The sequence below is a fragment of the Echiichthys vipera genome, assembly GCF_963691815.1.
Source record: "Echiichthys vipera genome assembly, chromosome: 5".
In the NCBI taxonomy this organism is placed as follows: domain Eukaryota; kingdom Metazoa; phylum Chordata; class Actinopteri; order Perciformes; family Trachinidae; genus Echiichthys; species Echiichthys vipera.
This window is the reverse complement of record NC_139830.1, coordinates 28,377,471-28,392,259: the sequence shown is the minus strand read 5'-3', so window position 1 is coordinate 28,392,259 and position 14,789 is coordinate 28,377,471. Positions and strand designations below refer to the sequence as shown.

At 42.0% G+C, this 14,789-nt stretch overlaps 1 protein-coding gene across 2 annotated transcripts; it reads right to left on the bottom strand.

Annotated features, from left to right (window-relative positions):
• Positions 1 to 959: 959 nt before the first annotated feature.
• atf5b (activating transcription factor 5b) lies at positions 960 to 5,346 on the bottom strand. Of its 2 annotated transcripts, XM_083913538.1 has the most exons (4): positions 5,157 to 5,346; positions 4,280 to 4,501; positions 2,741 to 3,929; positions 960 to 2,118 (listed from the first exon to the last, which is right to left on the bottom strand). In XM_083913538.1, the coding sequence occupies exons 2-4, from the start codon at positions 4,416 to 4,418 to the stop codon at positions 1,932 to 1,934; spliced, it is 1,515 nt and encodes a 504-aa protein (XP_083769664.1). In that variant the 5' UTR covers positions 4,419 to 4,501; positions 5,157 to 5,346; the 3' UTR covers positions 960 to 1,931. The 2 variants fall into 2 exon arrangements, with proteins under 2 accessions (XP_083769664.1, XP_083769665.1); XM_083913539.1 differs by lacking the exons at positions 4,280 to 4,501; positions 5,157 to 5,346 and adding an exon at positions 4,199 to 4,250.
• Positions 5,347 to 14,789: the final 9,443 nt, after the last annotated feature.

Below are 14,789 nucleotides of genomic sequence, written 5' to 3'. Positions count from 1 at the left end.
CACCCCAGTGCTTTTTTATTCGGATAGTTCCCTTGCATCTCTCTCCTCCTTCTGCAAGTATTGTGTGATATTGCCTCATGCACTTGAAAGGCCTACAACTGCTAGGAGAGATACCAAGAGATTTCACACACACACACACACACACACACACACACACACACACACACACACACACACACACACACACACACACACACACACACACACACACACACACACACACACACACACACACACACACACACACACACACACACACACACACACACACACACACACACAGGAGCTGGGGGATGAGATAGGCAACTTATGTTTTGTGTTGACTGCCGGAGCTTGATACGGCTCCGCTCAGCCCAGGGGCTCGATCATAGTGCAGGAACAAAGTACTGAAATATTGGAAAACAATAACAAGAGATGATTAGTATTTCTCTAAAACATTTCCCTCGTTTTCTGACTGTCTGTGCAAGTTGACTCAATCCTAGCTCCTGAATCTACAGTTGTTTTTACTCAGGGGGTGTCAATCAAAGAAGCCTGCCGTGTTGTGCTGCCGTCCAGTGGTGAATCCTGGGAAATGACTTGGACTCTGACTGCATTGCAGCCAAAAAAAGAGGGCTGGAAGCAGCGGTTATGGGGCAGGGCACAGAAAATATGGGAGGGGCAGAGTGGGTTTATTCTGCATCTCTATCTCTTAATCCCACCCTCTTCTTAGGCTCTTTGTGCTGCAGTTCATGCAATTTGGACAGTTGTTGCGAGGCGTTTAAATGGCTGCAGAATGAAGGCGTTATGGCCGGTATGCGGTGAAAAACACTCCAAAGGCAGAGACCAATCGTACTACGTAACTGGTTTATTTGGCTGTAATTTACCTGATGTAGAGCTTCCTGACATTGACATCGGTTATTAAAAGGACCTGAATTTCAGATACATCAAATTGATCAATTGAAAACAAAATTCCCATGAAGTCGTTACCGTTACCCAACAACGATTTATTGTTGCGTCAACAGGTGATTGTTTGTTCGCAAAATACAGCCGAGAGAGAGAGAGAGAAGAGAAAAGGAAAAAAGCCAGTGAATGTTTCTGTATTTCTCAGAGTGGAAAACCAAAAACCTGAGCATGGATCACGCTGGCGGTGAGAGAAACTCAGGGGAAAGTCGCCAGCTGGTGAGAAGAATAAAGTCAACTCAGTGAAATTGACGCGGTGGAGATCTTGAAGCCATGCAATTAACAGAATATTGCCTTCGAATAACACTCGCACATGCTTTTCCAAACTCAAACATGCATTGGGTATCTCAGTGGGGTAAAGGAGTGTAAATACTCAACATTTTAGCAATACAAATTCTCCAAATGTCTCTGATAATATTTGTGGAGCATGTTACACACTGTTTATTTTCCAGCAATCCCTTTATTCAGTTGATTGTTTAAAGCAAATGATAAATGAACATTATTAAGTAAAAATAAAATATAAAATAAAATATATATTTAGCATGGATCTGCCTCGATGCTGCCAATGTGTGTCACAAAAAACCACAAGCAAAATTCCATCACTACTGCTAATTCAAAGAGCATTTTGTAAACGGTCGATCGTTGCAAGCGCAAACTCAGTCATCACAAGGCTGTGAGTGCAGTTCGGATCACAGTGGTCACGGACAAGTTCAGCATCTCCTCTAGGAGCCACCTCACTAAGGCTTCTTATAGTTTAGTCACCCACTTGGAAACTTCTCCTTTTCCCTTTTTTTTTTTTTAAAAAGGTGTGTTTTTGTTCGGCCATCCTCTTGGAACAATTAGGAATTTTTTTTTTTTTTAGAAAAGAACTACCAAAATCATGCAACTACCATTTCATTCCTGTGAGACAAAAACCAGTTGGTGCTCTGGACTTGATTTTTTTCTCTTGGTGCTGGTTGGGCGGTTCGGAGGTGAGGTCAGCGTGGGTGTTTTTAGGCACTGCCATCCTGTTTGAGCCGCTGACTGCGAGCCTTGTAGACCTCGATGAGTAAATCTTTGACGTACTGGATCTCTCGCTCCACCGACTCTGCCTTGTCCCGGAGCTCCCGGTTCTGCCCTTCGAGGCCGTGCAGCTCCTCCTCCAGACAGTCCAGCTCCGCCCTCTTACGCAGCCTGTACCTGCAACAGAAGGGACTGCGTTTGGTTTGATCTTACAGGTCTTTTGCTGCCTTGCATGTTTATTCATGAGTCAAGTGAGCGTGACCTTTGAGCTACTTCGGGCGGATTACTCACACAGCTTCATCCCCCCTGTGAAATAACATGACCTGCAGTTTATTTCATCCACTGCACAGCCCATGACTAATAGATTTCGTCTCACTTTTCAACTACTAACATTACAAAGACTTTTTCTACGTATAGCCATTTTCACACAGATGGGAATTCATGAAACTCGCACACAGACGAACCAGACTTATAGAAATGCTTAGGCGGGGCTGAATTTGGCAGGCAGTGAGGGACTTTCCATTTCCCTCCTGCACTCTGCGGGACATTTAAAGGCTGCTTTATTTAACACTCCTCTGCCATGTCCAAGTTGCAAAGCGAAACAAGTACTCGGGTCTCTTCAATTGATTTATAAACTCAAAAAAAAGTAGCAAAAGAATAGAATCAGTACTGAATGATTCAGTCAGATTTCTGAATATAAGACTTGTTTTTAAAAGTTTATGAAGCATGCTTTTTAAAAAGAGAGTAAAAAAAAAAGTTAAGAGCTAGAAATAAAAAAGGGACTGGATCAAATGTTTACCTGTGAGCAGCAGTTTTGTTCTGGTCTCTCTTCTTCTGCTTCCTCTCTCCAGTGCCACCTTCCACGGACACGGCTCCCATCACCAGAGCTGGTTTGACGGAGCAGGGCTCATCCTTTAGCCTCTGAGTGGGGCGGTGGATGGGGGCACCCATCAGTGTCCCGTCGCCCTCCCCTCTGGCCAGACATTCGTAGCTTTGGTCTGCAAGGCATTCTGGATAGAGGTAGTGGCCATGTTGGGGCTCTACAGCCTGTGCTTGTGACGGCTGATCTAGGTCACCTATAAAGCTATGGTAAGGCTCTGTGTTGGCCATGGACTGGTGAAAGTAGCCGTCACCGGCCACCATTGTCTCTTGGGGAATACTTCCAGAAAGTCCTCCATCTTTACCGCAGTGCAAGACCTCGAGCCCCGTGCTGTCGTAACTTACATTGACCTTCACATTGTGCATCAACTGTCCCTCCCGCTTGTGGTGGCCGTCATACGAGCCACCCAGACAAAACCCTCGAGCAATCTCTTCGCTGCAAAACATTCCTTCTGAAAAACAATAACTCTCCTCTTCCTTCAACGATAAAGCACATTCTCTCACCTTCTTGACGCCACCGAGGCTATTCTTGCTCACTGTCTTCAGTGTGGAGTAGTGGTTCACAGACAACTCTGTGCTTCCTGAGTAACTTCCCCTTGAGCCCCACGTATCAAGTCCAACTTCCTCCCCGACTTTCCCCGCCTCGCTGATGATTCTTCGCCCGTTGTTTTGGTGGTAGCGGTGATGGTAGTTGTACGGAGCGGGTCGCGCAATTTTGGTTCTGCCGATGGGACCGCCACAGAAGCTGGCCAGGTCCAGTTCCCCTGTTGCCAAGGTAACAACCACAGGGCTGGTTTCTGATTGGCTTGTTCCATACGAGCCATAGGGTAACTGATAATAAGACTGGGAGCCCATGGCTTGTGCACCCTTGTCACATTTTGAGGATTTCTCCAACTTGTTTGTTGTGGACGTGGACTCCGAGCGGAAGTAGTCCTCCAGCTGAGCCAGCTCCTCCTGCAGTAGAGAGGTCATGACCTCCAGATCCGAGGGCACCTTGACATCCTGTTCTAACGGCGAGGGTGGAAGGGATGAGCTGGGAGAAGACTCGGTCGTCGACACAAATGAAGACAAATCAACTTTTTCCGTCATCCAATCTGAGTGACCATCACCTATAAAAAGAAAAAAATAATTTCATCAGTAAAGCATTTTTTTTTCCCATTCAGCTGTTTGTGTAGAACGACTGAAATAAAAACTGCAAATTCAGGATAAAAATCTTAAACCACGCAAGGTAGAGGATAAATGTAGAGAAAGAAAATGAAAGGGAAGCCTAAAATCAAGCATTACATCGGAAAAATCCAAGTGAACAACTAACCGATCATCTGAAAATGATTGAACAGCATCGTCTGCATTCGATAAATATCCACTTAGCTGTACTCACTGTACGACATTAGCCCCGTGCTGCACTGCGGCTCCGACCTCGGGATGTGGAAAAATAAAAAAGCGTCTTGGCAAAGCTCACCAATTAAGTGCTGCCTCCCCACTGGCTCCGCCCCCGTCCCGGGCCGTGATTGGCTGCGGCTAGCCTGTCGGAAAGGGGGAGCGCCGAGCTCGCCTGTGGAAATGGGAGGAATTTTCCTGCGAAGGATCGATGCCGCCATTGTGTCGTCTGCTACGATTAAATTGTTGAAAAGCACAAACCGTGCACTGGGTGGATGAAAGAATGGTGTAAACACCTGAAGACCTGTGAAAAATAAAGAAAATAAACAAGTGTTAAGAGCATTTTACTCAGCCTTTAAATTCCACATTTCATCCTCTAATTGGCTTAATAACTCCCCAAAATGGAAAAATAACGATAATAACTAATAATTAAAAGCAAAATTATAGAAAAAATTAATATTTTAGAAAGTTGAATGAGTTCAAATTAACTCCTCACTTTTGTATTCACCTGTAACCCCATGCTGTGAAACCATTACTGATTATTATTAGTATTTATTATTTCATTGTCAAGAAATAAAGTGCAGGACTGGAACTTGACATTGAGATATAATAAACTATAAAAAATAAAATAAAGATAAAGAATTCCACATTACTTGAAGTGAGGACATTAACATGCACACACACACAAACAGAAAGTTGTTTTCCACAATGCAAATTATAGTTGCGCACTTTAAACTGTACCAAGACACAGGAGTAGAATAAGATCCTGCCACAGTAACTTTGCCATGGCAACTTCAACACAGTCACAATGGCTCAAACAGTGCTCTAAACGACGGGAATGCGCAGTAAACAAATGTCCCGTTAGCTCAAACGGTGTCTAAACCGGTTTGTTAGCCGAGCGGAGCCGCTATTCTGCGAACTTTGCGCTCCTGCCCAAAGCCACAGGCACTTTGACTCACCCCATAGTTTCTGAATAGTCTTGTAGCGCGGTGCGGGAGCAAAGCACGCGGAGCTTCACGGCGGAGAGGAACACGGTGCGAGTTTAAAAAGCCATATTTCCCCTTTTCACAGTCAGGGAGGGTTCGCCGGGCGCTATTTGGACCAACACTAGCAGGCAGAAAGTTTTTAAATCCGCTACTTCTGCAACTCCTGATGCCCGGACCTGAGCACAGCGGACGAGATCCCTCCGCGGTTTCCAGAGTTCACCCGGCCGTTACGTCATGGACCCGGGGACTTTCCCGTTAACCGGAGCCCCCACTGTTTGTGGAGCAGCAACTCTCCCCTCTTATTCTGCGTGTTATGGCCATTTTCATTTAATATCACCTTCATTTACTCTTTTTATTCTTAGTCTGTGTTATTGTCTCTCAGGTTTCCACGTTAAAAATGACACATGACACACGTTTACAGGTACATTTAGACTTTTGGGGTCCTTTGAATAGAATCGGTGCTGTCTTTAGATGCTGAGAAAGGGTTGAAATAACTTCATTAATGAAACTAAAGAGGACATGAGCGCTTGGGAAAAGTCCTTGACAAAAACATCATTGATATGAACTCCGCCTTACGGTCCAGTCACACTCAAATACTATGATAATATTCATATTAATAACATGGCAGCGCGTTTAATACGTTATCAAAACCATAAACACACTTTTAAACAGACACAGTCGGGATTCAGGGAGAGCCGCGCAGACGGCACTAGTTTCCGGAGCTTCGCAGCGGAAGGACACCGTGTTGCAGTTCGGAGGTGTAACTTTAGTTGCAGCCCTGTTGCATCAGATCCGCAGGGGATTCGCTGAGCGCTGGAACACCGTGGCCACACCATTGGTTTATCCGGGGGAACTTTTTCATTTCTATTGGCCTGCCATCGGTCTTCCACTGATTGCTAATCATTACACATTAGCACCGACCTGGGACTGTTTAACTCTAAGTTATAACCAGTGGTGCTCTGCAGCTGGGATCAGAGGCACAACAACAGCAACTTCAAATCAATTAGCATTCTGGACTATTTAAAAAAAAAAAAAAAGATATTCTTTATTTGCAATTTGAACAAATATAGTACAAACAGAACAGTGTGGCATCATACTTGACAAAGATAGAAGTGTGTGTAAAGACAGTCAAAACAATACACATTAAATCATAATGATATTACATAAGAATACTAAAAAAAGATACAAAGGCGTAGAGAAAAAGAAGACAATAAATAAAGTCAAAAGAGATACATGTAAAGAACCTAAATTAAGACGCGGGCTATAATTGTTATAAATCTTCAAAAGTCAGGTAACTTTTCTGTGGTGTGATTACATTTCTTATTATTGATAATTTGGATAGACTCAAAATAGTTACGGAATTCAAATTTGAAGGGATTAAAGTTTGGTGGAGATTTGGAGAATTTAGTTTTATGGATAGGATGCTTCCCCTGAAGAACTAGTAAACTGACAATCCAACTATTCCTGACTATTTTATGTAAGAACCCCTCTTCTGACATCCCTCCCATCCGTTCTTGCTGCTTGCCGTTTTTGATATATCCTGCTGTGTGAATATATGTCCGAAATATGAACTAAAACATTTACAACTTTGTAAAAAGTCACCCTTTACGTAGGTTATAAAGTTTGCCACTTAATATGAATATTTCAGACATGAATACATTGTGATTGCTTGTTGTTGTTGTTGTTGTTGTTGTTGTTGTTGTTGTTGTTGTTGTCAAGGTCTTTTTTAATTTTTTTGTTTGTTTTTTTAAAGTAAAATGATGAGAAATGTACAAATGTCGTCACTGTGTGGATAGTTGGGATGAGGAGAAAACTCAAGGTAGTTTGTGTTTTTTAATTGATTTGACGAGGTGTTATGACTTACACAATATGTGTCCCCCCAGATATATTGCAAAAAAAGTATTTGAATTTAAGATATACTTTTAAAGTCTCCATCGGCGAATTCCCCCTCTGCACAGACCCATTCTAACTATTTAGGGGCATATTTCTACCTGATGTGTTTTCCTATAAATATATAATATAATATTCATGTCTTGTGTGGAGCTTATACATGTAGTGTTCTTCTTCTTCTTCTAGTAGAAACACTGCAACCATAGAGAGGAAATACACACTCACACACACAGAAACACATCTGAAAAGCTTTATTTGAATCTGTAAATGACATTAGAAGTATACAGGATTCAAACATTATAAAAAGTTATATACATTCTTAGGATCAAGTTTAACTGCACCCGTTTCTGCATTTGCCACCGAGCTCCTTTATAATAAACCTGCCAGTCGTAAGAGTCAGACTCTACACCTGCATGGTAAAGATCGCTGATGTTTTCAAAGAGTGACTGCTATCAGACAAAGCTTCATCCATCATTTATAAAACATGCAACAGATTCCAAGTGTTCTTCAGTGTCACAATGCATCAAACAATGTCTTCACCCATATTATGTTATACTGGGTTTACAGAGAACGACCTACAGCTTCATGGAACACTGAGACGCTGAGTGGCAATGTTATGAGTTTCAAACTGATGAAGAACTTTAAGACACACACACACACACACACACACACACACTTGCACATGTACAAGAAGAAAAAAATGTATATCAGTATACAGTATATAAATAAATACTTATCTTTTTTAAAATGCAGCATACTGAAGAGAACTGAAATGTGTATATAGTTATTTTGTATATATATGTATATGTATATATATAATTATATTGCGATAGTAAACTGTCCACCTCACCACTGTCTATTTTTATTGTTTTATTCTACAATGACCTGTAATTACTGTATATACCTGTATATATATATATATATATATACATATATATATATTTGTGTGCGTGCTTGTGTGTATGTGTGTGTGTGCGTGTGTGTGTGTGTGTGTGTGTGTGTGTAAAAACAAAATCAAGATAATTAAGAAATAGGGGAAACACTCTATTTTAACCCCCCATTTATCATTTATAAACACTTCACACATTTAATAAATGGTTCATAACACACCATAATGTAGTTATAAGATATAAATGTATATCTAAATGAGAGAGACGTTTGTTTTCACAGCCAGTACACATAGCTGCAAACACAGATACAGGTCTAAAATCTCCATGAATTCATTCATCATCCTGGCTCACGACAGTGTCACTGAGGCAGATTGTTCAGGGCTGCTGGTCCAAAGGGGACAAAAGCCCTGCTGAGACGAGCTCTTCCCCATTCAAGAGTCCTCTGTCTCCGGCCAGAAGGAAACACAGTGTTGAGTGAGGGGGTGTTCAGTGCCATTTGCTATAGTAGGTGCTGTGGGCATGTGATGGCTCTGAGCATCATATCTGATAGACTGACTGTGGGAGGGCAGATGATTTTGGAGGCAGACAGTGTGTGTGTAACACTGGTAAGTCTGTTTCTGTTATTGTTACGGCTGGTTGGATCTGAGCGTGTTTTAATGTATTTGTTAACAACTCTCGTGCACATAAGGCTGCAGAAAATATATATAAAACACATATAATATCAAATATGTCTTCATACGAGATGTTTTAATGTTGACAAACACTGCACTATAATAAGAACTCAAAATGTCCTTATAGCTGCTCATCACAACATCACAGTGTGTTATTAAATGCTCATAACATGATTGTTTATGCTAACTAGTAAAATGTTACCCATAATAGAATTAAAATGACTAAAAGGATGAGTCAAGTTTGAAAAGATGAAATCAAGTGTGTTGTAGCTACATGTGATTGGGTCACATACGCACCAAATCTGCTCCCACCTGCCGCCTCCTCACTGATAAATCTCTCCTCTGTCACAACAACATCATTATCATTCAGGAGGATCTTCATGTCATCATGAGGTTTAACGAACCGTAGAAAAACACGATCTCTGCTGCAACTGCAATGGCCGCCAGTATCAAATGTGTAAAGACATGCAAGTTAATTACACACACGATAAAGATGTGTTTTTTTTGTTTTTTTTAATATAGCCGACTGTCACTTCCATCTGCTGGAGGACACACTTTGATCCCAAATCGATTGATCACAAAACAGACAAATGAGGAGTCAAGTTTACACATAGCAAGGATAAAGCTGCCGCTCTCTGGTGACAGGAATTTAAACAAAATGAAATGTATGTGTTGAGTGCCTCGTGTGTCTGTGATGTGATGAGGGATACCACTGCGGTAACAGTCACAGTTTTCAGTCTCCTCAGACTGTCACTGTTTGTGTTCCGTATAGCTGACCTCTGCAGGCTGCCCGTGTGGCATCATAACGGGCAGCGTGACAGACAGGTAGGATGTGTGGAGGTCGGACAAGCTGGCCCTCATTAGTAAAACCAGTACGACTCTGCATGGCTCCCTGGCTGGGGCTTCTCTGCCTATCCTCTGCCTCCCCGACAAACCAAAAGCTGATTGAAGCAGCCAGGTCTTCTTGTTGCTATAGTAATAGGCAACACTGGCTCACCCCTCTCGAAAACATGTTTTTGACATCCCTGTAGCCGTGGGTTTTTACGGCCTCCCCCTCAGAGCTCCTACACCCCCATTGTTTACAGTGTTCCTCTTGCTATTTTTTGCAGACAGTGCAGTTTTTTTTATTATGCACGATGCTCCTCTTTAGTCGCGCATTAATTTGTAATCATCCCAGGTCGCGGGGATCAGGAAAAGTTGTGGTGATATGTGTAATGCCCGTGCAAGAATTCTCCGTTTTAAAGCCTCTAACAAATCACTTTATTAGGATCAGTGATGAGTGGATCAACATTTTCTTTTTTTCATACATTCGGATGTTTCCCTTTCAATGTTTCAACTGAAAACTTTAAGATTTAATAATAAAAACATAGGAAATACTTTTTAAATGATGAACTCATCATGTTTTAAATCAGAATACAGTCAATTTTATTTTCAGCTACACACTGAAAAGATTCGAAGACCAAATATAAATATTAGCATGTGAAAAAAATGTCAAATCTCAGTGACCTTGGCACCAAAATAACATATTGGGTTTGATATGAACCTCCCATACTGTATACTGTGTGTATATATATTTACAGTAGAGTCCACAGATTTCAGTGTTGTGTGCAATAGTGAATCCACAATGAATTCCTTAACTTGCAGCCTTTTTCTGTTATGCGGCGAAACGATTGCCTGCTTTTTGTGCAGTATTGCCCTCCATCTGTCCGTCTGTACTGTACACCCATACAGGAGCCCTCTCCAGCAGTGCATCGTGGGATGGGAAGAGCCTCCTTCAAAGACGAAGGCGGCCATGCACTCCTCTACTATGGCACATTGGTATCAGTTACACCATAATTTCATCACCAGCAGCTCCCTGTGAATCCTGCTTACATTAACTTTTTACAGGGATTGGCAACACACACGCACAGATGCATGGCAGTGCCAGCACTTGAACCCATTTAGATTTAGCCTTCTATTCAATAGTTGTTCCCGACGTATTGTTATTTGTCGATGAAGTGTTGTATTTGTGCGGACAAACGGTCTGAATCGTAAAGAATCCCTGCAGTTACAGTGGGATTACATTGAAAGAAAAGGCGAGGGGGATTAAAAAAACACGAGGACGGGGATACTTCAAAGTGGTGAAGTATGCAGGGCTGTGTTTGAATGATGGCTGGCGTATTGTTTTGATAAGTGTTCCCCGAGGAGAACATGTGAGGGAGCGTGTCACTTTCTCCTCTCATCTCTGCGAAAAGGGAGCCGGGCACCAAGGGAACGTCAGAACCAGCTGTAATTACTGCGTTCATATAACAATACTGCAGAGCGGCACCACACACACACACACACACACACACACCGGCACACATGCAAATGAATTAATTTGCTTTAAACATGAGCCTAAATGAACATGTTAGACCCTGAGATGGTGATGATAATACCGGCGCACAGGGAGCAAGGGAGAATATCAAATGTAGACAATTGAATCCAAACCCCATGACACACACATGTGCTTTCATCATGCTGGTTGTGGATTTATCAGTCAGTGGAAGTGCTTGTTCTGAGACAAAACACAGCGTTAAATACACTGTGCGTTCCTATATTTGTTTACAAGTTTCTCCTTACAAATTACAGAAGCAGCATGAATAAAGATGAGTTCATTAACCCAGTACTTTGGCCATGAACATCTCTTAGATGATGAAATGATGAGTGCTGTAGGTTTCATTATTATATCTGTTTCATTGTGACATTTAGACTCGTTTCATAGGTTTGTACATTGAATGATCGAAAACACAAACACCAGCCCTAAAACACACATCGACAGGAAAACAGATCATATGCAGTAAACACCATACAGAGTTTTTTTTCTCAATAAAATGTGACATTTCTTCAGAAAGCATCCTCGTCTTACGTTGTGTTACTGCAGTGAAATCACTTTATTCTTAAATAGCTTCACACGGAGATTTAGTGCAAATGAAATTGAAGCACTTTATTCGATGCAACACATTTAAATATTCATTGGAAGGAGCCATGACCACAGTATCAATATTATTCAGCCTTCTGAAGGGCCAGGACACACACAAGGGGCTGTGTTAGGGATACCAGGAGAGGCTGCTTTGACTTCTTTTCAACAATCTGAAATGCAGAATCACTTTATATCTTCAGGCCGAAAAAAGATCTCTTTTTGATTCAGCTGCTCACAACTCAAAGACAAGGGGATGTGCCCAGATTGTGTTTGGGGGTCACAAGCAAATCCAGTCCATGTACAGCCCAAAATGACAATTTGGATCAATACAGATGAGGGTATAATAATGGGGAAGAAAAGGAAGAGTGACGTCTCAGGGTGACATATGTATGTTGTTTATGTATATGCAGTAGTTATGTACGTATATGTTTGTGTTGATGTATGTATATATATGATGGGCTGGTTTATGAGTAGCAGATGAACAGTAGGATTACGTATATACTTCCTTCTACTCCGTTTTGATTTCATTTGCGTTTATGAGATCAGATTTATTTCTGTTTGTGTGTATTTAGTTTGTGTGTTTTTTATTCTTTTGCATGTTCAGAATAAAGAAAAAAGAATAAAGAAAAATGAATGTGGAATTGATCAGTGATATACTGGTGTGCACCCTAACAAAAACAGAACAAAAAGTTAAGGCAACATTTGAATTCAATTTCACATATGAGCATGTGAGTGAAGAGAAAGCTCTCTCTCTCTCTCTCTCTCTCTCTCTCTCTCTCTCTCTCTCTCTCTCTCTCTCTCTCTCTCTCTGTCTCTCTCTGTCTCTCTCTTTGCATTTCCTGTCTGTCTATAAAAATACAGGTAGTATGCAAAAACACTATCTGAAAAAGAAAAATCTGTACTGTACTGCCATTCATAAGACAGTCAAAACATACTGACACTGCACACACACACACACACACACACACACACACACACACACACACTGTATATTAATCAGGACAAATGTATGTGGACAGTTAGGAGGTTTATTGACTGAGACAGGCCGCCCACCAGTGTCAGTGGACTGAGGGACAAAAGGTGTGACTGTTAAATGACATGTTTTCCTTCTGTCATAGCAGGAATACTGATTCCATCATTCTAAAGCCAGATATTTATTAAAGATGAGGCTTTAATCTGCACTTGAGGTTTCTCGCTGGATTGCACACACACACATAATCGAGCAGAGCAGATGAGTTTACATCCAGAGAAACCCACATTACTAGAGTACTGTTGTCTTTCTCAGGGTGTTCCACCGCAGTCTCTCGTAACGACGCTGTGGTTGGGGAAGAGTGTACCAAGCAAGCCGTCCCAGCGATTTCAAGTCATTGTCTTCTCATTACAGCAGGCTGTTGGTAATCCTCTGCCTTTGATGTGGGAGCTGAAGGGAGCTGCGTTTTACTGTAGTTTAAACAATGTTCTGCCTGCTCCCTCAGCACCTCCACCAGGAGCCCTGTGGTAGCAGAGGAGCAGCAGCAGCAGCAGTGTGACAGTGGGGGCCAGAGAAACGGAAAGTTGGGGGTGGGTTTGTTTTGAAGCTGAATGCAGGTGAGATGGAAACACAGATGGAGGATGGCTGCTGGCGTGGAAGTGACTCTAAGTTCACGCCTTCAGGAAGACTAGAGCACAGAATATCATTCATACACACAAACCCCCAAAGAAGACAAGAGGTGAAACAACAGCTTCATTAGTCACAGAAACGGCATTATCTGTTTATACATCTGCTGTGAAATCCCCATTTATTATTCATATGAGGGTGTATGGCTCATAGTAAAACCAGACCTTCTTCTCTTTGTGTATCTAAGCACAACAGTACTTTAGTGTAATAGAGAGTGTGCATCTTAAGACAGGCTTTTTTTAAGTGACCTAGAATTTTACTAACAAACAATTTGTCTAAATAGTTAGAATAACATCATTTTCACTCTCATTTTCTAAAACAATACAGCTATGTCAAACAGGTAATCCCATCTTTAAGCACTTTGCTATTTGTTGCTCTTTTATGGCTGTAGAAGGCATCAAAGTCAAGTTTAACTGGAGACCATCTTGTGATGGGCTCACAGCAGCCATGACTCCAAATCAGGCCAGGTGTAAAGTGGGTGGGGTGGGGGGGCATGGCAGCTTCCCTATTTCCGGCACCCTTGCTCAGACCACACCCATATTTGAACTTGGCCTTTATTTTGATGAAAACTATACACCTGTAAAGTTTTGTGACTGTATCTTGTATCAAGAGCCCAGTGTCTGTAAACACAACAACTATCACAGCGACAAAATTTGTCCACAGACATATAAACACCTCATAAAACACTCAAACCTCCTCTGTGGTAGTTCACACTAGAGCTCAGATCGGGCCCAGAAAATCCAGCCCGACCCTACCCGACCTTGTGTATGGATATGACACATTAACAGTAACTATGATCCTGAGCCCGATGTCAAACCGAAATTCTTTTTTTAATAAACGGGCTATGTCTGACGTTCTCAAAACAAATTCAGAGCTGTTTGAACGACAGAATGGAATTGATCACAAAAGGATCTGAATGAAGAAACGTGAAACACACTTAATGCACTGGACAAAGTCGACACATATGTTGTCACTGCCCACGACGTGTTTGAAATGCTTCCATCCCTCAGACTTTCCTCCAGACTTGATAAAAGTTAATCCTCCTGTTTTTATTTGATCCTTTAACATTTCCAGGCTCTGTGTTGCACTTTAGCGGCACAGCACAGCAGCAGGCCCGCTGTGGTGCGGGTGAGTGGAGGAGACACTGTGCGCTGCAACATATGGCGTCTTTCTTTTTTTTTTACTTTGTGCAACTTTTGTACACATTTGTTACTTAGGCCTCCCCTGCTAAATATATACGGGCCTATTATATTTATTTTTGTGGCATAGCTTTCTCCTCAGATTAGGCCAATAAAGCAATGCTTAAAAAAACACACACACAGGATCAAAGGCCCAACCCTGACCCGGCCCGAGGATAGTGGTGGGAAATATAGGACCGTTCCTGCCTGTGGTCCTGTTGTTTATATGTCTGTCTGTCTGTCTGCCTGTCTGTCTGTCTGTCTATCTGTCTGCCTGCCTGTCTGTCTGTCTGTCTGTCACTGTGATACTGCTGCCACGGTTGAAGACACAGTCCTGTAGCTTTACAGGTGTGTAGGGGGGTAGAAAGGGAAGGGGCCA

What these genes read in the sequence shown, in the direction of transcription:
- atf5b (XM_083913538.1), bottom strand. Translation starts at nt 4,418, where the DNA reads ATGGCGGCATCGATCCTTCGCAGGAAAATTCCTCCCATTTCCACAGGC. An exon ending in GGGGAGGCAGCACTTAATTG is followed by an intron (nt 3,930 to 4,279) that starts GTGAGCTTTGCC and finishes TTCTTTTTATAG; the next exon opens with GTGATGGTCACTCAGATTGG. An exon ending in AACAAAACTGCTGCTCACAG is followed by an intron (nt 2,119 to 2,740) that starts GTAAACATTTGA and finishes CTTCTGTTGCAG; the next exon opens with GTACAGGCTGCGTAAGAGGG.